The following is a 25,198-nucleotide window of genomic DNA, read 5'->3' as shown; positions in this document are numbered from 1 at the left end:
AACAGAACATGCTTTGTCCTTAGTAGAACAAGGAAGGATGCTGGCGACAGCTGGCAGCTAGCCCTGGCAAGAATAGGAGACAGCCCGTCCTCTCCTCCCGCCTCCAGACGCCTCCTGGTCCCTCGCACTCCTTACCTGATCTTTCCTGATCCCTCCAGGGTAGGGAGAGCTGACTGTACTGCAGACTCTACAAACACAGGTCCCAACAGCTCTCCTCTCTCTTGTTTCATTTGAGGCAATTTCTAGAATAAATATGAAAGCTGAAGGAAAGGAAATTATCGATCCAAATTCCAATCCTCCATCACATAGCATTTTCCTATGTATGTTTCTCAATCTTTTTTCCATGTATTCTTTTCTCTTTCTCTCTCCTTCCCTTCTCCCCTCCCCTCCCCTCCCCTCCACTTCTCTCCTCTCACACTTTCTCCTCTCCTTAACCTCTACTTCATCTGTTCAATATTTGCGTGTGTGTGTGTGGGGGGGGGTTGGTTTTTTTGTTCAATATTTTGTATGCTAAACAGGATTTTAGTGAGTTGAAGAATTACTCTAGGAATGCAACAATGTGTGGTGTAAGGTATTTTTCCCCGCCGAGAAGGAAGGAAGAGGGCTCGGAGCCACAAAGTGTGGAATAAGTAAACGGCTTTATTGAGTACAGAGCGCACACCCCACCCGGCAAGGTTCCCTGGCCCTGAGGAAAGAAAGATGGAGGAGAAATGGAGGCTAGGGAAGTTGCACAGATTAAACCGCGTGGGAGATATTTAAAGGGTCCCTCTAGGGAAGTGGAGCTACTATGACGTGGTGAAATTTCACTGGCTGGCAGACGATCGCTTCTTTCCAAATGGTTCCTGGGAAGCTTCCTTTGATGGGCTTGATTGTGGGCGGTCCTAGCCAAAGTGGGCAGGTCTGAGTTCCCCACGTGACCATCCCTCTATCCACTGACCTTACATGTGGCAGCTTTGCTCCTAATTACTATAACTTCATTCTTTGGACATTGAATATGAGAATCTCCAAGATGGCATATATTTGTTGGAAGTGTCAGCCAACCAGATTACAACTCTTCACGTAATTCTGATTTCCTGCTTTATACTCAAAAGGAAATGTCAGAGAAAATGAGTATGAGAATAGTATGGAAGTAAAGAAAATACTTAAACTTCATCAAAAGTTAATTCCTTATTTGTATATTAGACATTTATAACATGTTTTTCTACAAAGTTTCACTGGCAAGGGTGTTTATTTATTTATTTTTTTATTTCTAAATTAACCATAGCTCTGCATCAGACCAATTTATTTGATAGACTTTAAGGTTGAGGAGTCAGATATGAGTATATGATTATACTGTGGGGTTGTAATATCAGACTGATATCTGTTGCAGGTGAATTATCCAAAGAGTAAAAATGGCGGTACAGAGAGTTTGGCAGCTAGGTGTAGTCAAAACAACGTTTCAGGAAGGCCAGATGCTGAGGTTCTCATCTCAGCTCTTCAGTTAATTGAGAAGATTTGGACAAGTCATTTAACTTCTCAGAGCTCCATTTTCTTTTCTGCAAATTGAGGGAAATGAACGAGATGAATTCTGAGATTTTCTAGTACTCACAACTGATACTTCTTTTGCTGTCACGGAATTCATATTTTAGTGGCAAACAGGCAAGAAGACATACAATTATAAAATAGGGATATTGAATGCTATAGAAATAAATAAATCAAGCAATCTGGATTGAGAAAATCAGGGGTCATATTCCATAAAAGTCCCATGAATAAGATCTCCTTTTTAAAATAAAATGTAATGTTATGGGACTAAGAGTAAAATGCTGTGGTTACAAGATGTTGAAAGAGAATTTAATTTAATGCAATAATAATTCAGTAGGACCCCTGGAATAATACTCTTTTTAAATAAGCCCATCTATGGAATGATGCGATAATGTATAATCTGAAGACTGCCTTATGGGAAAATGTTCGAAGCAAACAGTATCGTTTTGAATACCTAGTGGAGTACCAAAACTCACTTGATTCTTACTAGGTTTCTTTTGTTTTCTACTTTGCCTTGTTACTACTCATCTCTTATGATAAAGAATAATTTTTCTTCCTCTTCACATATTATAACAGCCTAAGAACTTTTAACTGGAGCATTATTTTTTTTTTTGGTATAATTGCTCAATACATGTACATCTTTTCTTGATAATTAAATAACTCATATACTAATTTAATTTGTCTCTCTCTCTTTTTTTCTTTTCTTTTTCCTTTTTAGCCACAGTCACAGTGGAAGTGGAGGTAAGCCACACGCCTTTAGCAGAAGTTTTTCCAAGTCTTCAACACTTTTGTGTGTATTAATGACAAAATGCTTTTGTTTGTACCTAACAAGGAGCATATTCAAGTTGTAGAATGACACTGGACTGAAACCGATGACCCTGAGCAACTCATTTTTTCTCCTAACTCTGCTATGGGTCACTTTCAGTGTGCCCAGGGCAGTCTTGATTTGTACGGGCCAATTGTACAGGCATAATTATACAAGCATCTTCGTTCACTTTCAGAAGTATCCTTGTTTGGATGACAATTTATATAGACACCTTAACTATATATACTTCTTTTGCTGTCACGGAATATACTTCAGGTGTAGCTCCTGAAGACTCCTTGTCTTCTCATCAGCAAAGCAAGGGACTTTTACTAATACCTTTGCAGTGCTAACATTCTCATCTTAAAAGTCAAATTTCAAATTTATTGTACATATTTTTTTACCTATTTAAAAATTTATTGGGGTGGCACTGGTTAATAAAATTATATAGGTGTCAGGTGTACAATTCTATAATACATCATCTGTATATCATATTGTGTGTTCACCTCCCCAAGTCATGTCTCTTTCCATCACCTTTACTCTCTTCTACTTTTTCCTACTTCCCTTTTCCTCTAGTAATCACCATACTATCATCTATGTCTATAAGGGTTATATTTTTCCACTGAATGCCTTCACCTCTCTCACCCAGCCCTGTAAACCTCACTCCTCTGAAAGCCGTCAGCCTGTTCTCTACCTATGAGTCTGTTTCTGTTTTGTTTGTTAGCTCATTTTGCTCATTAGATTCCACATATGAGTGAAATCATATGGTACTTGTCCCTCTCTGACTGGCTTCTTTCATTTAGCATAATGTTCTCCAGGTCCATGCATGCTGTCACAAAGGGTAAGCCTTCTTTTTATTCTACAGCTTAGTAACATTCCATTCTGTAAATGTAATACTGCTTTTTTTATCCACTCATCTACTGATGGACACTGTGCTGCTTCCAAACTTGGCTATTGTAAATAATGCTGCAGTGAACATAGGGTTGCATATATTCTTTTGAATCAGTGTTTCAGATTTCTTCAGATATATTCTCCAAAGTGGAACTGCTGGATCTTAAGGCAGTTCTATTTTTACTTTTTTGAAGAAACTCCACACTGCTTTCAATAGTGGCTGCATTCCCACCAACAGTGCACAAGGGTTCCCTTTTCTCTACATCCTTGCCCACACTTGTTGTTTGTTGATTTATATCAGATGTTATATTGGATATTAAACATTCTGACAGGTGTGAGGTGATATTTTAATGGTTTTAATTTGCATTTCTCTGTCAATTGGTAACATTGAGCATCTTTTCATATGTCTATTTGCCATCTGTATATTCTCTTTGGACAAGTGTCTATTCAGGTCTTTTATCTATTTTTTAATTAGATTGTTTGGGGTTTTTGTTTTTAGTGTTGAGTTTTATAAGTTCTTTATAAAGATATTAATCCCTCAACAGATGTGTAATTGGCAAATATGCTCTTCCTCATTATACATATTCTTGCACATAGAAGGTCCTCAATAAACATTTGTTTAACAAATATTTGTCAAATACTAAGGTTCCTGAGGGTTGTAGGAAAAAAACTCAAATAAGAAAGTGTTTAACATTTAAATATTACATTGATAAAATGAAATAAATGAAAGATTTGTTTCAGTACCATCAGTATTTACAAATTCACGTTTAATTTCCTTTGCTTTTCTTCACTTTTATCTTGATCAATAGCTTTTTCTAAATGTCTTCTCACTATTAATTAAATTTTTCTTATCACATCCTTCCTTCTCTTTTTCAACAATAAATATTTAACTCTTTTCTCTAATTTTTCTTTTCTTAATATTTATTCTACCCATTTATTTCATTTCTGGTATACAGTACCTTTTATTATTCCTCATACTTTTATTATATTTAATAAAAATTTATACATAAGAATTCTATAAAATAATCAACAGAACAATTTACTTACTATCTAAGTGAGAGTGGGAGAGTAAAAGTTTTTAATTTAAATAGTTAATATGAATGAGGGATGCTTTCTGCCATTAAATAAGGCAGATTATCAAATTTTGAGCAATTATTACATGACCAAATTCCAAAATTAACAGAAGATTTTCCCCCCCTTAATCCAAATGAAGGAATGTTCCCACCTCCCCCAGATGATGATATTTATGATGGGATTGAAGAAGAAGATGCTGATGATGGGTAAGAATAATCAGTGAATTACTTCTTTGCAAATTATTGGATTTACTGAAACTAGTTTTGCTTCCTAGTTAGAATAAATAGCAAAAAATAGTGTTCCTTATTACATTACCAAACATGATGTAAATGTTTATTCAACAACCATAATAAAGTTGTATGTGTAATTCTACCACACTTCAAATAAGTGATATATTATTTGGAAAACTATGTCAAAAGAAGTGATAAATAAAAGGGATAAAAAATTACAGGTGTTATAGTTTTTATTTTTCAAATTTTTCCCGATCATTTATCAATTAATAATTTACTTTTACAATAATCTCTGAAGTATTTATCAATTACATGTCCTTTGTTTAAGAATCATAGTTACAGGAAACCCAAAGAAATTGAGACTTGTGGCAAAGACAGTACTAAATACCTGGCCTAACCCTTTAGTTGTTTAAACTTTCAAAATGGCATATTTTAAAATTTAAGATTTATTAGTTACTCAATTTTAATCAAAAATAAAGTTAATTTCTGTTAAAATTTTATCTTGACTTGACTTAACTATTTTAAAAACCAAGAGAAATCTCACCAAATAGAAAAAAATATCACTTACCTACTATTTATCAAGTAGCAGCAGTATTCAAAGCTCATGACCTATAAGTCTAATAGCATCATCCTTTTTACTATAATGAGTAACTTACTGCCTGAGTGATCAATGCAGTACATTTATAACAAATCTGAATATCTACCCAATGTCTTCTTGTTCCACTGATTATTCCATTCTGATCATGCCTGCATGCTCCTAAGCTCCACACTACAGGTTGAAGAGAAGAGTAACTCATGGTCCTGGGGGATTTTGAAGATGTTAAAGGGAAAAGATGACAAAAAGAAAAGTATACGAGAGAAACCTAAAGTCTCTGAGTCAGACAATGATGAAGGTTCATCGTAAGAGTCAACCAACCAAATCCAGTGCACAATAACTACACTAATATTAAGTTAATCAAATGCTACTAATATTTTGTAACCAATAACCAAATTCTGACAGGCTTACACAATTTTAATATTATTCTAAATGTCCTCTTAGCTTCATTTTCTGTCTTACCCTTAAGCTCGTGCATTTACATAAAAGGAGCACAAATTATTTCAAAACCATTATATGATTCAAAGATACACTTGTTTTCCCTACAAACATGCACAAACACACACACATACATACATGTGTACACACATAATACCCTCACACACTCATACTTACACACTCTTAGTAGGACTTTTTTTAAAACTGCAACATCACACCTAAAAGCCCATAATTTCAATGCCACATTTTATTATATAATATTTTATATTACCTACTCCTCAAAATATACTTAAGCTTTTAAAAATTACTTTGCTAGAAATAAAGGATATAACTTGTCATTTCTTTTCTCTAAATACAGTATTTGAAGTCTTTGTAATTGTCTTCCACAATAGTGACATATTAATCATATTTCAATTATACATTTATCCTATACTAAAGTTATTCTAAATGTCTTCAGTGTGTCTAAATAAAAAATAATGCATAAATTTTCTCTTTCCATCCAAACATATCCCATTAGTATAAATTCCATGCATATAAACTTGAAAGATCTTAATCACATTATCTGGTACACGATTCAACACTTAATAAGTACGATACTTAAAATTATAAGTAAACACAGCAAATCTCCTCTTGATGAAGCATTGCTCAAATATAGTCTATTCTTAGAAATATAAGCAGAGATTATGTTTTCTGCTCCAATAACACAAAACCTAATTCTGATTTTGGATCGTTTGAACTAATGACCTCTCACACTTTCGTAAAACTGCACACCCTTCTTCCAGTGATATGTGTGTGCATGTATGTGTGTGTGCGTGTGTGTGTATGTGTATATTTAAAGTTTGAAAAGTAATAAAGGCAAAGGTCTTTTTCTGTTGCAACTAAATGCCACCCAATCCAATTTCAGATCACTTACTTCTATTAATAAACTCATCCTCCCTGTTTCAGTGGGTATGCCTCTCTTATTCACCATTCTCCTGTTGGGGGATATATATGCACATGTTTGGGAAACATAGTCATATAAAGATTTCTATGAGTTTTGTACATTTTAATTCTCCATTTCTACTCTTTGAGTCCAATAACAAGTTTTGGCCTGAATTGTGCCACAATGAATCCAAAATACTGAGGCCATTTAATTTACTTTGATGTAATAATATTCCCAAGCCTTATAGAACAAATCTGAAAACATTGATCCAATGGCTATGGGAAAAATAAACTACTGAATGTCTTGACTCTTGATTTCTTTGGCTAACAATGGAGTTCAAAAAAATCTTTCCAAATTTCAAATTGATAGGCAGAAACTGGACTTAGTGGAGAAATGGCGGATGAGAAAGGAATGATAGTTACAGATTGATCAGCCTTTGAAAGCCTTCAGGCTGTTACTTGTTCATGTCTCTCCTAAATAAAGGACTCAGTTTCTGTGTTTATATTGGTCTGTTTACAACTGTGTTCTCATTTTCTTTCCAGTTTCCCTGCTCCTCCTAAACAATTGGGTAAGTAATAAAAATTAACTGTATATTTTACATCTCATTTCTTATAGATAGGGTAGTGGAAAATCATTGGATATAATCATGATATCTGGATTAAAGCTCTGACTGAAAATAACAAATTGTGTAACCTCCTCAAGTAATTTCACCTTGGGTGGCCAGTTTCTCAACAATGAAATAGCATTAAGAGGAAAATTTTAAATGTTGATGATTTTTAAATAGTTTTTTCCAGTGGAGACAAAGACAGGCAGGCAAGGGTGGACACCAACATTCCCCATGTTCCGCACACCACAATCTAATCACAGCTGGATATATTGGACTTCTGCATAAAAATTTCTAAAAACAAACCAGATTAGATGCCACCAGGGTCCAACATAAATTTTTTTTATATTTTAAAATGTATAATTTATGTTATATTTGAAAATTTTTCCACTGCTAAATGTAAAAGTTTCTTCTTTGTACAATTTCAATCAGCTTATTTCTTTTTACCTGTGCTGAGACAGATCTTTCAAATTCTTTTCTTAAATTTACTTGAACAAAATAAAATGTTGTCTCACAAGAATATTTAGGGGCTTTCAAAGCTTTGTTTTAATTTATAAATAAATTGAAAGGGCAAAGCAAACACAGGATAATATATTTTTCCAGGCTGTTCATCTGATTTTGTTTTCAGTTATACATTTTAAAATATATAAGGCACTAATTCAAATCAATCCATGAATAATGATGAGCTTATATCTTAATATATAATTTTCAAAACATATTCAAGAAACAACTCCACAAAGAATAGGTATAAAATGTAACAAATGTGATCAATTAAGTAAGAAATGTATTTTTTGTTTTAATTTTCTTTTGTGTTTATGTGTTCTCAGTGTATGTACATGAGATAGTAATTTTTCCTTATCTGGAAACCAATATGTCATTATTTATTATGGATTTTTCATATAGCTAAGCAAATTTTATCTTGTGAAATTAATTAACTTGAATGGAGAGAAATCTCTACATATGTACAGAGAGAGGAGGATTTTTAAAGGAAATCAAATCCTTGCCACTACCAGATAACATTTAAACTTTCTATGATGATTGTTCCTTAAAACATGTACTTAATTACTCATGTCTTCAGCTTCATTTGCTGTGGATCTTTATTAACAAGAAGTCTAAGAGAAAGAAAAGTAACTACAGATTGGAAAAGCCATTGAACCAGTTAAAGTCATAGCAACTTTTCCACTAATCCTGATTCTTAATACCTGCTGGTATCAGTGTCTTATTAATAGATGTTATTTATGTTTTAAGGTGGTGCCATACCTAATATATCTAACATTATTGTAAGGTAAAAGTTTATGAGGAACAGATCAGTGAGTAAAAAAGAATGATAGATAGATAGACAGATTAGACATAGACATAAAAATAAAATTACAGTATATTTATATATCATTATAATATCCTAAATCCCAAGAATCTTGATTTCAATCTCTGTCAATGACCAGTGAAGTCAAGTTTTTGTCAGTAATCTACAAATCCTGGCATTCATTACACTTGTGAATCTTCAAATAATCTGTCACTTTTTTGTTTGTTTTTGTTTTTTCTTTGTCTTGAGAATGATCGTTACAATCACGGTCGCTGTTTTTTTTTGAGGGAAATTTAACACAGGCATCCAACGAGATGAGATGAGAATCTCTTCCCTTTAAAGAGCAGACAATGCTTCTAGAAGTAATGTACAGAGACCACAGGAGACCTTATTTTCTTGTCTTTGAAACACTAAATGCTCATATCAAAATTTAAATTAACAGCATTTCAACATTTGCTATTTTGTCTTTTGTTAGACGTGGGAGATGAAGTTTATGATGATGTTGATGCCTCTGATTACCCCTCTCCATCAGCAGAGATGAGGTAATTAAAATGTTCTCAGTATAATGAAGTAATGAAAATCAGACTGCTCAAATAATTAGTCAAACTCCGATGGGGTGTGAATCTACTGTGTGAGATCCTGTTTGCTCTTTCTTCTCCCTGATCCCAGCTCTAACTTCTGCCAGGTTCATGAGAGGGTAACCTTGATCCTCCTCTGGTCTCCTTCTCCTCCCTCACCTTTTCCCTTGCCCTCTCCTCTCCCCGTGGTCCTGCATATTGTCCCTTGATTATCCTTTACTCTGTGACTCACTGATTTCTGCATTCATTTGTTCATTTGTTCGTTCATTCATTCATTCATTCATTCATTTGTTCACTGGGAAAATATTGAGGGCCTGACCACAACTGATCTCACTGATTCATTTCCTCCCTTTATTTTATTCTTTTTCCAAAACCATTTTGTCGGGAATAGACTCCTTAGTTTATACATCGGCCTTCACCCACCTTGTTTAAGCCTCTTCTATTCTCCACAGGGAGGCTTTTTCCTTTTATGAAAACCAAGAAGATTTGCTCTTTAACAGGACTTCTTGTGTGTCTTTTTTTCAAAAAGCATCAGTTTCTTAAAAGTTCCATTCAAATTAAAGGAAAAAAGAACAGTAAACAGTGAATAGAGACATTCTTTGACTCACATGAAGTTTCCATTTAATTTTAGCTTACAATTGTAAGAAAATCTAATATCACTTAATATAAAAGGTGTACCTTTTGAAAACTCTTGAAATAAAAAAGAATATGATAGGCTTCTTTGTTTATAGTTCAGTAAGCATGTGAAATGATCTGACACACAGTGTATAAAAGCAACCACCTCTTTAGCTTTCTCAAGGAAAAAAAGGGGGGGGGATAAAAAGATCCTGGACTTGATTATTTGAAGGATGAAAGTAACGTAAGTGGAATACAATAAATGATGTCTTCTTAGCAATACTGGTAAAAATGTGTAAATAAACTTGAAGTACAGTGTATTTTTTAAAATCAAGATTGTTAAACTAATTTTACTGAAAAAGAGACAGTACCAAGATTAATGAAATCAAAGGGAAATATGGTGTCATTTATCTATGAACATCAAGTTCAATGGGCGAAACAAACAAGGAAGATGAAAGGACACTCATTCTCCTTTTTTCAGTCCTCCATGGGTGGAAAATCTAATCTTCAGTAATATTTTAAGTTTTAATATTCCTCACCATTGGGAAACCGCTTCTATCCCTGACAGTTTTAATGCATTTTTCTATTTTATATTACTGTGGAAATGCCACTACGTTCCATAAAATAGCTCTCTAGGAACCCAGTCACACATTGGCCCTTTTCTTCAAGCACAATAAACCCTAGCTGACTAAACTTAATGTGATATGTAACAGTTTTTGTACCGGTTGGCTTATTTTCAGAGCTTGAAACAATTTCATGGTCTCCAACAGAGTATTCTATTTTTAAATAAATTTCAATAGATTTCTTTTCAAAGACAGCTTGTGGGGAATTTCTAACTTTCATGTATATTCTGATCATTCCATAGCTGATCAGGGATTACAATTTCACTACTGCCCTGAGTACCACAGGATAAGAGATTCTTGGGGAGAAGGCAGTAGCTGTGCTGACTCATCTCACGGGGAATGAACTAAATTCTAAGATTCAAAATTTAAGAATCAACACTTTAAATAAATCAGTTATAAACAAAATTTTATCTTAGGTCATCTAAATAAAAATTAATAGTGTTTAAAATGTTTCATTATTCACAAATATTCTGATTTTTTAAATCCCATAGCCTTTCCATAACATTCATGTTTAACCCTAGCAAATGGTTCTCCACTTTGGCTACAAATTACTGGCATGGGAGAAGCTTTTAAAATATGTAAGTACATGGACCCCACTTAGTCTAATTATTTAGAATTTAAAATTAATTTAATGTAATCAGAAATACTGGGAATTGGGCAAAGGCAATGCTATTTTAAAAAAGCTTACCAGGTGATCCTGTATGTTACCAAGCTGGAGAATCACTTTCTTAAGTTTATTGATCTCTTAAAAGAATTAGCTTTTAGTCAAATTGGTATCTATGAAATCCCACCCTGGCTCTACTTTCAGTAGATATGAAAAAAACTAACATATAAATAAATATTTTAAGTGATGAAAATTCATTTTTTAAAAAGTGTGGGTTTCTTTTCTAAAAACCTTTTCTATGACGGTGGCCAATTCCTTTAACTATCTAGGAGGAGATAAAAAATGTAAAAGTTCAAGAATAGGTTGAATCATAAGAAAGTGCTAATATGTGACCATGTGTAAACTATACGTCAATGACTTATATGATTCAACATAATAGACCCATTTTAACTAATAATCTGCAGTCTCTTGAAGAACGTCTTCTGCATTATGAAATATCGTCATTTATTACAATAACTGTACTGGATTTCTAAAGAAAAGAATTAATTAAAAACAAAACTTTAATGTTATGAGTAAAGTTTCTATTCTACATTATCTTTTTATACTTTTTAAACTGTTGTTTTACATGTGTTCTGCCTTCCTAGTCAAGGGGTCAAGGACAAAACAGAAGAGAAAGACCCTAAGAAGCTAAAAAAGCAGGAAAAAGACTTCAGGAAAAAATTTAAAGTACGTCATGTTTAAATATCATATCAAGTTCAAAATGTTAATGAAAAAATTCTATAATTTTTAAGTTGCAAAATGCATATTTTAAAAGTCTAATTATCAATATTAGAGTTGTCCATCAAAACTCCTTCATTTTCTACAAAATTTATTTTAGGTTTAAATTTATTTTTATAGCAAATTAAGCAAACTCACAAATGCATACTATATATATACTGAAATAATCATCTTAATTTAGCTGTCCTTTGAACTTTTGGATTACCTAGGAGATAATCTAAAAATAGAATGGATTAAATAGATGTGATATACAGTATACACAATGTAATATTATTCAGCCACGGGGAAAAAAAGGAAGGAAATCTTGCCATTTGTGACAATGAAGATGGACCTTGTGGACACTATACTAAGTGAAATAAGCCAGACAGAGGAAGACAAATAGTATTATATGATCTCACTTAAATGTGAAATCTAAAAAAGCCAAACCCATAGAAACATAGAGGAGGAGAGTTTGTCAGAGCCTGGAGGGGTGGGGGGAGGGGGGAACCATTGGTCAAACTTTCAGTTGTAAAATGAGTAAGTTTTAGGGATTTAATGTACAGCGTGGCGATTGCAGCCTGTGATACTGTATTCTGAACTTGAAAGTTTCTAAAAGAATAAATTGTAAATCTTAAATGTTCTCACCACAAAAAAGGAATGGCAATTATGTGAGGTCACAGAGGTGTTAGATAAATACAGTGGTAATGGTTTTGAAATATACGAGTGCATGAAAGTAATAAATGTACACCTTAAACTTCTAAAACAAATTTTTATTTGAAAAATAATATTTATAGGTTGGTGAAGTTACACGTGATTTTTTTCCAAAACACTTTTCTTTAGTGTTTTTACATTATCTTTTAAAAACAAGAAACTATTTATTTAGCAAAGACTCTCTTCATAAATATATCAATCAATGAATTACTTGAATAATATGTGTCAATAAATACTGTATTTAAATTTTTTTTCAGTATGATGGTGAAATTAGAGTCCTGTATTCAACCACAGTTGTCCCAGCCTTAACTTCTAAAAAGTGGGGGAACAGAGATCTGCCGTTGAAGCCTGGTGAATCTCTTGATGTCATACAAAACACGGATGACACAAAAGTTCTTTGCAGGAATGAAGAAGGAAAATGTAAGTCACTGACTACTCTAGCAAGATATACCCTCTAGAGTTTACCAACCAAACAAGGGTCAGTAATCATTCCTGTTTTTATTAACTCTTTCATTCTATGCTTTGTTAATTATAGAGAACATTAAGAAATTTTGCTGTGTTGCAATCAACGTATTGGTTTTTGTCCCTTTTCATTTCCTACCTGCTATATTTCACACTGCAGTACCAGATTTGTGCTTCTCAAAACGAGGCCCACAGACACCCAGCATTAGGAGACCCATGTGCGTGTATTAAAATTGCAGCTGCCTGGACCCACCCTTAGAGGTGTGAGCTCTAAGGGGTCAGAAAGAATCTGCACTCATAACTCTTCCCTAGCTGATTCTAATGCACACTAAAATAAGAACCACAGTGCAGAAGGAATGAGAGGTATTAGCTCTGGCCTGGTTTTGAAATTATATAGCATATGTCACACCTAGAATTTCCATTTCTCTTCCTTGCAAATTCACTTGTTTTTATTTCCTTTTTGGACACACTTAACATGGCATACTATTCCAAGTGAATACAAGAACAGTCTTTGTCCTCTGACTCTGTTAGCTATTAAAGCAGGCAGATGGATACGTTTTTGTCAAATTTTAAAAAGGAAGCTTATTAATATCAAGTAGAGGAAAGAGTAATTCAAAATTATGTTGTCCTATATTTAAAATTGGATCTTCAGCACGGCCGCCACCGATCAGCTAGCTGCTAGGCTAGTCTGCCTGGAAAACACTGGCTCCGGGTTTGGATTTTAATGACAGGAAGGTGACTCAGGATCAGGAACTGAAATGAAGCTTTAAGAACAAAACCCAGTGACTCAAGGGTGGGGGGGAATGGATCTCAATTTATCATGGAGGAGGTGTGGTTGGCTTTTAAAAGAAGAGAAAGGAATGTGGATGCAGAGGCTAGAAAGTCAGGGTGTGTGGTATTAAGATTCGAAGCTTAATAGAGAGAAAATGCAAACAGACCTCCAGGAAAGAAGGAAAACCCTTTCAGACTAGTATTTGTGAGGATGTAGCCCAAGGAATAGCCTTTAATGCAGAAACACAGTAAGCATTAAAAGGCCATCAAAAATATTTAAAATGTTCAAAAATGTTTAATTATTAAATAGGTTATGACAAATATATCTATGCATATTTTACATGAAGATCATGATAATAACATGAGGAAATTCTTAAAACACAATAGCAAGAGAAAGAAGTTTGCTTTATGTGGTATAGGATTTGCAGGCATGTTAAAAATTTTGTAAATTAAAAAACTAAAATGCAAATAATGGCTAATTAGGATGATAGGGTCTCAGTAATATGTTTGCTTTATTCTTCTATCCAAATTCTTTTACATATTTCACAGCAGAGATCTGTCCTAATACTTGTGATGCATACCTGTCCCCCATGCACACGCTCCAGACACACCTTGCCCTTGGTATGGTTGGAGAGGCTCATGCTGTGCTGTTCTGAGACTCCAGTCTTTAGCAATAAATCCCAGTTGGAGCAATGCCCCTGGATGTCAAAATACACACACATCACATGGAAACTTGTTATCTATGCAGATTCTAATTCAGTAGGTCTGAGGTAAGGTGTGACATTCTGCATCTCACCAGGCTCCCAGGTAATTGACGCCACTGGTCCATGGAACACACTCTGGGTAACAAGGATGTAGATGACCTCATCAACAAACATGAATAGGTATAGATATAGGTGAGCAGCAGCAATAGATAAATTCAGAAGAGATGGCTATCTTCCTTAGGGACCAGGGAACTTTTAGAATGAAGAAGAGCAGTAGCCATTCAGAGATTTTGTAATCTGCTATCATTTCTTTTTGGACATCAATAATTCTAATTATTGTTGTTAATACTGGAGGGCTCCTGTCCTCTTGAAATTTATCATCTTTTAAAAATGAAAGGTAGAGACATTACATAAAATTCTGGTAGATTACACTCAAGGATTCCATGAACCTTTTGTCATGTTTTCTCTGACGCAGTACCAACCTACTTGTCAATTCTTAAGTGATTTGAGGTCCATCTCAAACAGGATGGAAACCAGATGATTACATCAGTGGCATGTGTGTACCTTTTGTTTTTAAAGGCTTCTTTGGATTGGACTTTGTCTTCCTTTGGCTTCTCCATGTGAGAGCTGATTCTGGGAAACATCTATAAGCTAGAAGAAGTAGGCAGGGAAGAGTCTTAGCCAGTAAAGCCTTATTCTTGAAAAAGTTACCACTTGGATAACTGAAGCTTAATCTAAGTGGGGAACTTGGAGTGGCAGTGATCCCTGCCAGTGGGAAACAAACTGTGGTATTTATACAACTGTTATTTGTCAGGAGTTAAAGCCAACTCCTGGGCAGGTGGCAAGTCATTCAGGGTACTGAGAAAGTTGACAAAGAGAGTTCTGGAAACTAGAGAAAAGCCATTGGTAAAACGTTAAAAACACAAGTGCTGTCCGTTGAAAACTGAGTCGAAAGGCACTAAAATGGTAAAGGTGAAGGAATGTGGGGAGAATGTGTTACTGCCTTTCAAAATAAGTACTAGTCCAAGATTGAATCATTATATCTGCCTAATTTTACTTTTATTTTTCCTCCTGCTCTTCTTAAATTTTCTAAACTTCCTGTTTATTCCTTCCTTAAACTGTACTTCTTAATTTTCTAAATTTATTACCAATTCTACACATCCCTCTATAGATTTGGGGGCAGTTATTATATAGATTTAACCCTCCCTCACCTAGATTACTGCAATAATGTTTTGAACATGTCTGCTTTGCCCTTATTCTCAACTAATCTACTCACCACGCTGTGACTCAAATATTATTTTTAAAACATAAAGTCTCTAAGCCAATATTGAAAACCCTTTCTGATCTAGCCACACCTTCATCAGCTATTTCCCATCTGCAACTGACACCCCAGAATTACAAATGACTTATTTGTCATTCCCTCGATGACTTATGCTATTTCATCCTTTGCTATTTTATTGTACTTGGAATGCCCATAATTGTCTATTAAAAATTACCCAGCTGTCACCTAAAATTAGAAACACAACCACTCTATTCTTCCCAGCTGCCCATCACAATTAATATCTCCTCTGCTCCACCATGCTACGACTTTTGTTGCTGTAGTTGCCTTACTGTTTTGGCAACCTATTATTCTTATTAAACCCTGAGCTTGAGAGTAGCTTCAATGAAATGTTTGCAGCTTTGTTATGCCAGCACATTCTACAGTTTCTGGCACCTTGCTGAGGGCTTGCTGAATTGAATTTGGCAATATGGTGACTGCAGTTGGACATAGAGACACTTACAGGAGAAGGTCTGTGGGATACTTTGGTTAGAAACCAGAAGTTCTCTTTCTCAGCTTTAATAATGTGTTTCACTTGTATATCATTTGGGAGGCTCCACATCTTTCAGTTCCTTATTTCCATCCATATCTTCTAGTTACCAGCAAAGGCATTTACAATGCAACTCCCTGGTGACTAACATTTTCTTTACTCTGTATTCTTCTGTAGTTTCTCAAAGGAAAGACAACCTAGTTTACTTGCACCTAAGGTTGGTAAAGATAGAAACTAGAGGCTAAAGCTGTAACAGTAATCCCTTCCCGTTGTGGAGTGGAGGACAAGCCACTCTTCCAGGCACTTTCACACCTGATCAAGTGTCACCTTCTGAGCTGGAAAGCCCATACTGCAGAGGTGTTGAGATTGGAAGGAGATATTTCTGGCACAGTCCCAAATGTTTAGAATTTGTCTCTAGTATTTGTACATATGCCATAATTCAGCGTCCCATAAGCTGTAAGTTTTCCCACCTCTTGTCATTGGAGAAAAAAATTTCTACAAAAATATGCAATGAGACATGAGCTGAGTTCTTTGTGGCTAAAATGTCCTCCATTTCCTTTGGGCATCAAAGAAAGGGAGAGTTTAAAGGTGCTTTAAATTTTGCCAAATCTAGCTGATCATTTCTTTGCTTCAGTAAGTTTTTTTTCAGTTTTAAAACACGTGCTCACTGAAGAAAAAACTTTTAATTCAGAAATTTGAAGTCTCATCCTGATTTGAAGCTTCAGAAATGAGAGAGAACATTTTATAAAACTAAAATAATGCTATAATAATTTATATTCAGTATTACACACTGCACTTTGTTTTTCCTTTTTATTATATTATGAGCATTTTCCCTTGAAATTGGACATTGTTTTATTTGCCTGGGTTAATCTGTGCAATATAATTTTATTGTTTTGTAAACTGCATGAGGCCAAATTGAATAAATTTAACTTTATATCTGTACTTGCTCAAAACAAATGGAATGATAAGGATGTAAGAAGTCATTTTTATCAAGTAAAAAAATGAAAATATTAGAATGAAGATAGTTTCCATTTTCGAAAGATGGTTTTGTATTTCCTAAGTAATTTCATGTTCACAACACCCCTCTGCAAGGAGAGTCATTATTCCTGGGACACATCTGCTCTGTAGCAAGCAAATGTTTGCTGGGGACATTAACTGGTGGGTGTGACTTTCTTAACTAGCTCTAACTCACCACATATTTAAAAACATTTGTTTCAAACCACTGTGTTCTGCTTTCTGAATGTGAAGTTTCCAAATACAGCGGTACCTTGAGATACGAACAGACCAACATATGAATTTTTTAAGATACAAGCTGCAACTCAGTCCATATTTTTGTTCGGGATCTGAGCGAAATTCCAAGATACGAGTGGTGATTCAGGAAACTGCCGCTGGTTGGCACGTTGGCGCATGGGTCCAGTATCGGCAGTTTGATATACAAGTTGACTGACTTACGAGCTTGGTTACAGAACGAATTAAATTCATATCTCAAGGTACCACTGTGTAATAATTTCATATTATGTGTGAGAATAATTTCCAAAACCCACAATATTATAGGGCTCACTACACATGACAGTCCTTCTACACAGTATGGAACCATAAGGCGTCTTTTTTATTAATTTTACTTGTTGGTATTTTTCCTTATCATTCCCTCATGATGGATGCACGTGGAATGTGTGAGCAAGAGAGTATTGTGCTACTGTAAAAAAATTATTTCTAAGAACTATAATGGAGGGATTATATAAAAATTCATAGCAAGTCACTTGTTTTGACATTGCCATGAATCATGCTTTTAACAGAATGAAGTTTCAGCAAAGGTTTTTAATTGTACTAGATAGCAAAATTCTGCTGTATTAAAAGTCATTAATCCTGTAAAGATGCTATTGAATAGTCATTGTATAGCTAATGAACCCCCAATCATCACATCATTTCAAGGGACTAAAATAGAGCAGCACTGCACCACACCTCACTTAATCTCTGTGATACATTTTTCCTAAAAAAGATTCCCAATTGTTAAGGTTTATGCAGCAAACACACAACAATGAAAATGGAGCATCCAACAAAAGAGAATGCTACTCCTCAGAATTCTTGAATGGTCAAGTGAAGGAGGAAACACGGCAGGGCTTTGTAACCCTAAGAGAATATAATTTTTTATACTTTATTTTGCAAAGTTAGATAATGAAGCTGTATATCAGGAGTTAATTAACTTTGGTCATGTACAACATTGTTTTAGTGCTTAATTATAGGTAATGTTTTATCCAGGGCTACACAGTTTTACCATAATTGAATCTTTAAAAGTAGATTAGCTAATAACATAAGAAAATAAGAACCTTTCATTTCTAAAAATCATGATTGTATTCTCTTCATTTTTATCTTTATTACTCTTAATTTTCTAAAGACTGTTCTAAAACCAGAAATATATTTGATGTCAGAATACTTCCAGTCTCTGGCACCACTTTATAATTTCTTATACATTTCATTAATTTTCTGTCTTTTAATTTTAATTCAGGGAGTCTATAAAGCCCCAACAACTCACAATGAGATTGATGCAATTGTTAAAAGCTTCAGTCCATATAAGTCCTTATTTTTAAATTATTAACTTAAACATGAATGTATCATGAGAACACTTACAGTTATAGTGTTTTATTTTCCAGTTTAAGGAAAAATTCAAAATGAAAATAAAACCACAAATTTTAACTAATAAAAAAAAGTTTGTGACTCTTACTGCCTATAGAGAACTGTTCACATTTTATTTTGCCCCCAGACATACATACAGAAAAAGACAGATTTCAGTTATTGGAGCCTGACACAAAACCATAATTAATTCTGAAACCTTTTTATGTGCACTAATACTCTCTTTTGAGAGACACACATGAAATGAATTTGTTAGAGATGAGCTTATCTCCCTTTAAAAATTGTTTTAAATTATGATATATACCCTAATTGTTTAAAGTCTGTTTAATGTAAAGAGAAGGGAGAAACTGTGGTATCAAAGACTACTCCAGGATCATAAATATTCATTTTAGATATTCTCACATTAATAACTTTTGCTTTGACTGAAATAAAAAGAAAGGTATAAAATAGTCTAATTTTTCATACTCTGAATAAAATATTACTTTACTGTGTACTTTTATTATCTTGAAACACGCTTCAGTGCTTTCATACTACAGGAATTCAAAGATAACCTTTTTTCCTTTTCAAGTATAATTCTTTTTAAAGTATGATTCTTTTTTTTTTCTTCTTCTTCTTTTCCAAGTTAGAGGAGGGGAGATAGAGAGACAAACTCACACATGCACCCAGACCGGGATCCACCTGGCAACCCCCATCTTGGCCCAATGCTCTGCCCATCTTGGGGAAATGCTCGCAATTGAGCTATTTTTAGCACCTGAGTTGGAGGTTCCACGGAGCCATCCTCAGCACCAAGGGCTGATGCACTTGAACCAATTGAGCCATGGCTGCGGGAAGGGAAGAGAGAGAGAGGTGGGTAGGGTGGTGTGGAAAAGCAGATGTGGTCACTTCTCCTGTGTGCCCTGATTGAGAATCGAACCCCAGACATCCACATGCTGAGCCAACCCTCTACCACTGAGCCAACCAACCAGGGCCAATCCTAACTTTTAAAAATATATTTTTGCATGTTAAATCAGCAGTAACATGACATCAATATGTTTACATAAGTTTATCACTTGTATAAATCTTTGCTTGTGAGCTTCCTGGTCTATAATTTTTTACACATTTACTTTGAATTAGAACCCAAACAATATCTAATATGGACCAAAACCAATATATTGACTAAATGAAACAAGTGACTTAGAGACTGTGCTGACAAGGCAATAAATGATACTAATCTCCAGCATACAATAGCGTTTAGGCAGTAACAGTAGGCTAATTATTTTAAAGTTTAGTAATATGAATTGTATGTCAACAGACTTTTTTTTCTAAGGGTATTTTTACAATATGAGGGACAAACATAAGGTGCTTTAACAAGTTGTTTTGCTTTCTTGCATAAAATACCATCTATTTCCTACTTAACCGGGGGAATGACTAGACTCCCTGGCATGTCTTCTTCTGTGGTGATTTGTTCCATGAAAGATGAAAATGCAACTATTGAGACTGTGAGATGGCAAAAGCAGTTAAGGAAGATCTTCCACAATGAATATCTGAGCGCTATGTTGAGACCATTTTAGAATGCTCCGTCCCCCAAGTAGCCACTAGATAGCTGGCATCTAAAAGCAGTCCTGGTTTGGCCCAATATTATAAAATATGAAGTGTTAATTAAGTCTTAGATATGGTAGTATTTAAAATACCAACCTATAAACTACTTTTGTAATTGAATGCTATGCTTACTAAACTCTTTCTAAAATGGGTCCCGTGGGTGACACCTTAAGAAATGGGATAGTAAGTGGAGGGGAAGAGACATGTAAGAGAGAAATAGAAAAGTCAGAGAGAAAAGAAGGAGAGAAAAGTGGACACAAGAAAAATGAATCCTATTTGAAGATAGATATAATTATTCAATATATTATGGTATATTATATTAATATTCAACTCTTTCAATTTCTTAAAAGAAATAGTAAAGATTTTTCAAGACTATTATAATAAAATTGATTTTCTTTTTTCTTCATAGATGGTTATGTTCTTCGGAGTTATTTGGTGGACAAGTAAGTTCATTTCCTTCTATTATTATACTTGTATAAGAATTTTATGCTTTGCTTTCAAAAAGAGTCTTAATATCACTTAAATAACATCTACTGAACTTTCATACTAATGTTAGTACTCATAATAAAGTTTTTATAAAGTGTCACTTTTTCATTTATTTATTTATTTATTTATTTGTATTTTTTTGAAGTTAGAAACGGGAGGCAGTCAGACAGACTCCCGCATGCACCCAACCAGGATCCACCCAGCATGCCCACCAGGGGGCGATGCTCTGCCCATCTGGGGCATTGCTCTGTTGCAACCAGAGCCATTCTAGCGCCTCACAGAGCTGTCCTCAGCGCCCGGGCCAACTTTGCTCCAGTGGAGCCTTGGCTGCTGGAGGGGAAGAGAGACAGAGAGGAAGGAGAGGGGGAGGGGTGGAGAAGCAGATGGGTGCTTCTCCTGTGTGCCCTGGCCAGGAACCGAACCCAGGATTCCCGCATGCCAGGCTGATGCTCTACCACTGAGCCAACCGGCCAGGGCCTAAAGTGTCACTTTAAATAGACAAGAATCCCTTCTCATTTATCATTATACAGTTTATAGTTTTATATCTTTATTGGAGACAGACATTGCAAACATTGGAGACAGACAGGTCAAAGCCACTAACACTTTCATTAATACTTTTCATTTCACTTGCTGATTAATGCAGTTGGTTGAATCAAATTAATCAGGGACCAATTATTGTCTACACAGTAGGTGTTAATATCACTTATTAACAGTTTATAGTTCAACCCTTCATTGAGGACGTTTCTGTACTCATAGCAGACATAGTAGAGTATTAAGTTGTTTTTTTTTTGGAGGCAGGCCAGAAAAAAGATAGCAGTCAATGATTCTTTTTTTCTTATGAATAAGATGTTGTCATAGCCTGGTAGCAGTGTGCTATTAGAGCCCCCTTAAACATTATGAGATTCTGTTCCAAGTAAACCAGTGCAAGAAATGAACTCGATTATCAGGTTACATAATATTGCAATACCAAGATTTACAGAATTCAGCATAATAAAAACAATGAAGAAGAATTCACAGAGTGTATCAATAAACAACCTGATGCCAGTCAGAAAGAAACAAATCAATGTTAAGGGCTTTGTCCACAAACTAGTCTAGAGTCAAAAGAAAAATAATCATAATACTTTTATTTTCCTTAGAAAATTAATCATGGTGCTGGCATGAGGCTTATCAATAGTTTTCATTCTGTAAAAGATACAAATTTCAAGGAAAGAATATGTGATAAATAATAGAACAACATCTTCCCCAGTGACTATTAAGGATGATTAGAGAATTTTAAAAGTTTGTTCTCTAAGGAATCATCGGTTTACCACCTACTGAAGTGAATACTTCATAAATATTTTTTGGATGAATAATAGGAAAATCTGTCCTCTTTGCATTTGTACCAGAGTCCAATAGTCCAGTAGCCAAAGCCTCCCTCAATCTCAGAGAAAGGATCCAAACAGAAGACATAGGGAGCTCAGAGCACCTGCCACAGCTGGCAGCAGTCTGGAGGGCCCGTGGCTGGTGCAGGATGAGCACAGAGCCAGTAGAGGCACCAGACGTGGGTCTGGTCTAAGTGACAGTCACCTTGCATTTCTGGGCTTTGAAACTGTACCCTATGTTTCAAGGCTATCTTAATATTTACAATACTTTTTATTATAATTATGTGTATATCATTTTTTCCTCCATTCGATTATAAGCTTCTTGAAATCAGAGCTTGTGTCTTACTCATATGTATATCCCTGGTACAGAGGAGGCACTCAGTCTGTGTGCAGAATGGAATATGTCACAAAGATTCAAGGCCATGTAAAACCTAAAATGTGTAAAAAAAAAAATAGCCAGAACTATTATTATGAACTCTGCTTATCACCATAAATACTTTTAGTATTATATAATGTAAGAATCACCATACTAACTGTGTCTTGGTCACTGATTTTATGACTAATATTTATATTTTTTATAATTAATATTTATAAGTCAAATTAGAAACATGCAAAAATGATGCATCCATTTCTGATGTCAAATGTTACTGTATTTCAGTCAACATTTGAAGTTCACCTGAAAGAATAAATCTGATATTAATAAATATAATGAATCTGTTACAGTTTTTGATGAGAATCCCCAGTGGTTCTAATACTCCATAGTTTTTCAGTTTGTTTACTTTAGCAAACACTTCTGCCCGAGCTCAGCTGTGTGCCAGGCTCACTGCTGGGTCTCAGGATGAGTCAGGCACAGTCTGCTCTTGAGGCATGTTTCTATTATTCTATGTTTATGATAGTCAGAAACAAATTGGGGGGGCCTGGTGGGGAGGAATGAAGCAGAGGATTAGATTAAGCCAATGAAAGAAGATGCAGATAAATATGAAATTTCTTTCCACTTCTAAGTGAATAGTAACTTCTCATCCTTGTAATTAAGATTTAAAATTAAGTTAAAAACTAAAATCTTTATAAAGTTCAAAAAATGCTTTGTGTCATGCAAAATATCATTAACCTTTTAATCTTGCTTTAATGCTAAGAAGATATTTTCTTTAAAGTAAAATTTATTTTCTACATTTATAGTGATGGAGAGATCTATGATGATATTGCTGATGGTAAGTTTCCCATGGCACCAACCACAGAGATATGAAACAGTGAATTTACTGTTCCTACAAATACTAAAAACAGCTTGCTGGATTAGTTAGGACCTTCCAAGATGATCAGAATTTGAATTGCTTGAAAACGTTAGAAAAGATAAATGTGCTCATGTAACAAAAAAAATTATTTTTGTATGACTAGGAAATCAAGGAAGAATCATTTATTTTCTTTGAAAACAGAAGTATGAAAATATTTGGTGAAAATTTTATGATACTATGAATCTTAAGAATTGCTTTTACCCACAAAGAAATGTGTACCTGGTACTTATGTCATAACCTATAATACTACTAGTATTCCCTAAGCATTATGTATTCCTAAATTATGATCTAAAAAATTAATCACTGACATGAAAGTGTTTTGTTTATTCTTAAGCATAGTGCCTTTAGTCCCTTATTAAACTTATTCTTACTGATATTTAATATTTCAAACTCATTCAGAATGACTACCACAACATACATGTAATTTATGCCAAATAAAATAATCTTGAGTCTCATTTTGATAGAGAATAAATTTGTCCATAAACTTTATTGGAATTGAATACAGAACAATAAATGTTATAAATACACAGACTTTCATGTAACTACTTTTTTTATAAAATGAGCCAGTTTTAATTTTTGAAATCCTAAATGAAGAATATATGAATTACCTATATATCCAAGCATGGAACACTCCAGGGCATGTGTTTTTGCATAACCATAATTACATTTGTATTTTTTTTTCTTTCAGGTTGCATCTATGACAATGATTAGCCCTCATTTGGCCATCTGCTATGTTCAATGGACACCAATACAAAGTCTGGGTTTTAATTGGCAAATGTTATTGATTCCCATAGAAAACAAATGCACAAAACTACTTACTGTCATTTGTTATAAATTCTGATTATTTTCATAAAGTTAGAATATTTTGGACTTAGAAAATGACCTCTCCGCTTAATCAACTTGTTGGAAGACTATGTCAATGATATGTAAGGAGAATTACTAATTATCCTGTTTTTGCCTCAGCTAAAATTATGAAGGCACTTGTTTTAGACCATCAATAAAAACTCCCCTCCCCAAAAAAAAATTTGAGAAGAAATGATTATGTTGTCTAAAGAAATATAAGGAAGAACAATGAAAAAATATTTTTAAAAGGAAGTTTTACATCGTCCACAAGAAGAAAACTATTGTTTGCACCTCTGATTGTGACTATATCTTACATTCTTTATTCAAAATATCTGTCTTTAAAAAGGTTGAGCTGTCTTCACTTTTGCTGGTGGGATAAATGTTTCTTGAAAACTATAGTAGTAGCAGAACTTTTGTATAAAGTTTGTCCCTATTTGCTAACTGTGAATATGTGTTAATTATTTGATAAGAATATGCATTTTAGTATGTACACCTAGGATTAAATCTGTAGAAGAATCTCGAGTTTTTGGTTTTTGGTTTTGTTTTCTTGCAGGTTCATATGTTAACAGTTTAATTCTGGATTCTGTTCAAAGTATTGTTGTAACTGGAGGAAAAAATGGATGAGGATTACCCTAAAATTATACAGAATGGAATTTGGACTTCGAAATTAGCCTTTTTTGGTACATCTTTACTATGAAGACTTTCTTAAAAGATTTTGTTTTTGTTTTTCAGTTAGTTACCTCTATGGAACTTTTTTGAAAACCATTTACTGGAAAGTTGGCCAGCAGAGGGAGTACAAATTAATAAACTCTAGCGTTTGTGTTAGGGTGTTCCTACTCCCAAAGCAACCCATTAACAAAATGTGAAGCATTGGGTCCCAGATGCTAAGAACACTAAACACCATGATACAAAAAATAGCTTCTAACATCCAAGAAAATAGCTTCTGAAGAATGACCCCAATGAACTGAAATAATTTCAAATGATTGTAAGGGACGTCA

General features: G+C 34.3%; 1 protein-coding gene across 5 annotated transcripts in view; it reads left to right on the top strand.

Moving 5' to 3' along the window:
- Nucleotides 1-24,720, top strand: part of FYB1 (FYN binding protein 1) — a 152,721-nt gene extending 128,001 nt beyond the window's left edge. For 4 of the 5 annotated variants that reach the window (XM_066240120.1, XM_066240092.1, XM_066240102.1 and 1 more), the window contains exons 10-19: nt 2,240-2,262; nt 4,428-4,494; nt 5,281-5,418; nt 7,016-7,041; nt 8,856-8,922; nt 11,445-11,526; nt 12,525-12,687; nt 20,631-20,664; nt 23,245-23,276; nt 24,046-24,720. In XM_066240120.1, the coding sequence (XP_066096217.1) occupies nt 2,240-2,262; nt 4,428-4,494; nt 5,281-5,418; nt 7,016-7,041; nt 8,856-8,922; nt 11,445-11,526; nt 12,525-12,687; nt 20,631-20,664; nt 23,245-23,276; nt 24,046-24,068 (655 nt within the window). In that variant the 3' untranslated portion in view covers nt 24,069-24,720. The remainder of the gene's footprint in view (nt 1-2,239; nt 2,263-4,427; nt 4,495-5,280; nt 5,419-7,015; nt 7,042-8,855; nt 8,923-11,444; nt 11,527-12,524; nt 12,688-20,630; nt 20,665-23,244; nt 23,277-24,045) is intronic. The other variant, XM_066240128.1, reaches the window with a different exon arrangement.
- Nucleotides 24,721-25,198: the final 478 nt, after the last annotated feature.

Source organism: Saccopteryx bilineata, chromosome 1 (assembly GCF_036850765.1).
Source record: "Saccopteryx bilineata isolate mSacBil1 chromosome 1, mSacBil1_pri_phased_curated, whole genome shotgun sequence".
NCBI classification, from domain to species: domain Eukaryota; kingdom Metazoa; phylum Chordata; class Mammalia; order Chiroptera; family Emballonuridae; genus Saccopteryx; species Saccopteryx bilineata.
This window is presented reverse-complemented; position numbering and strand designations above follow the sequence as displayed.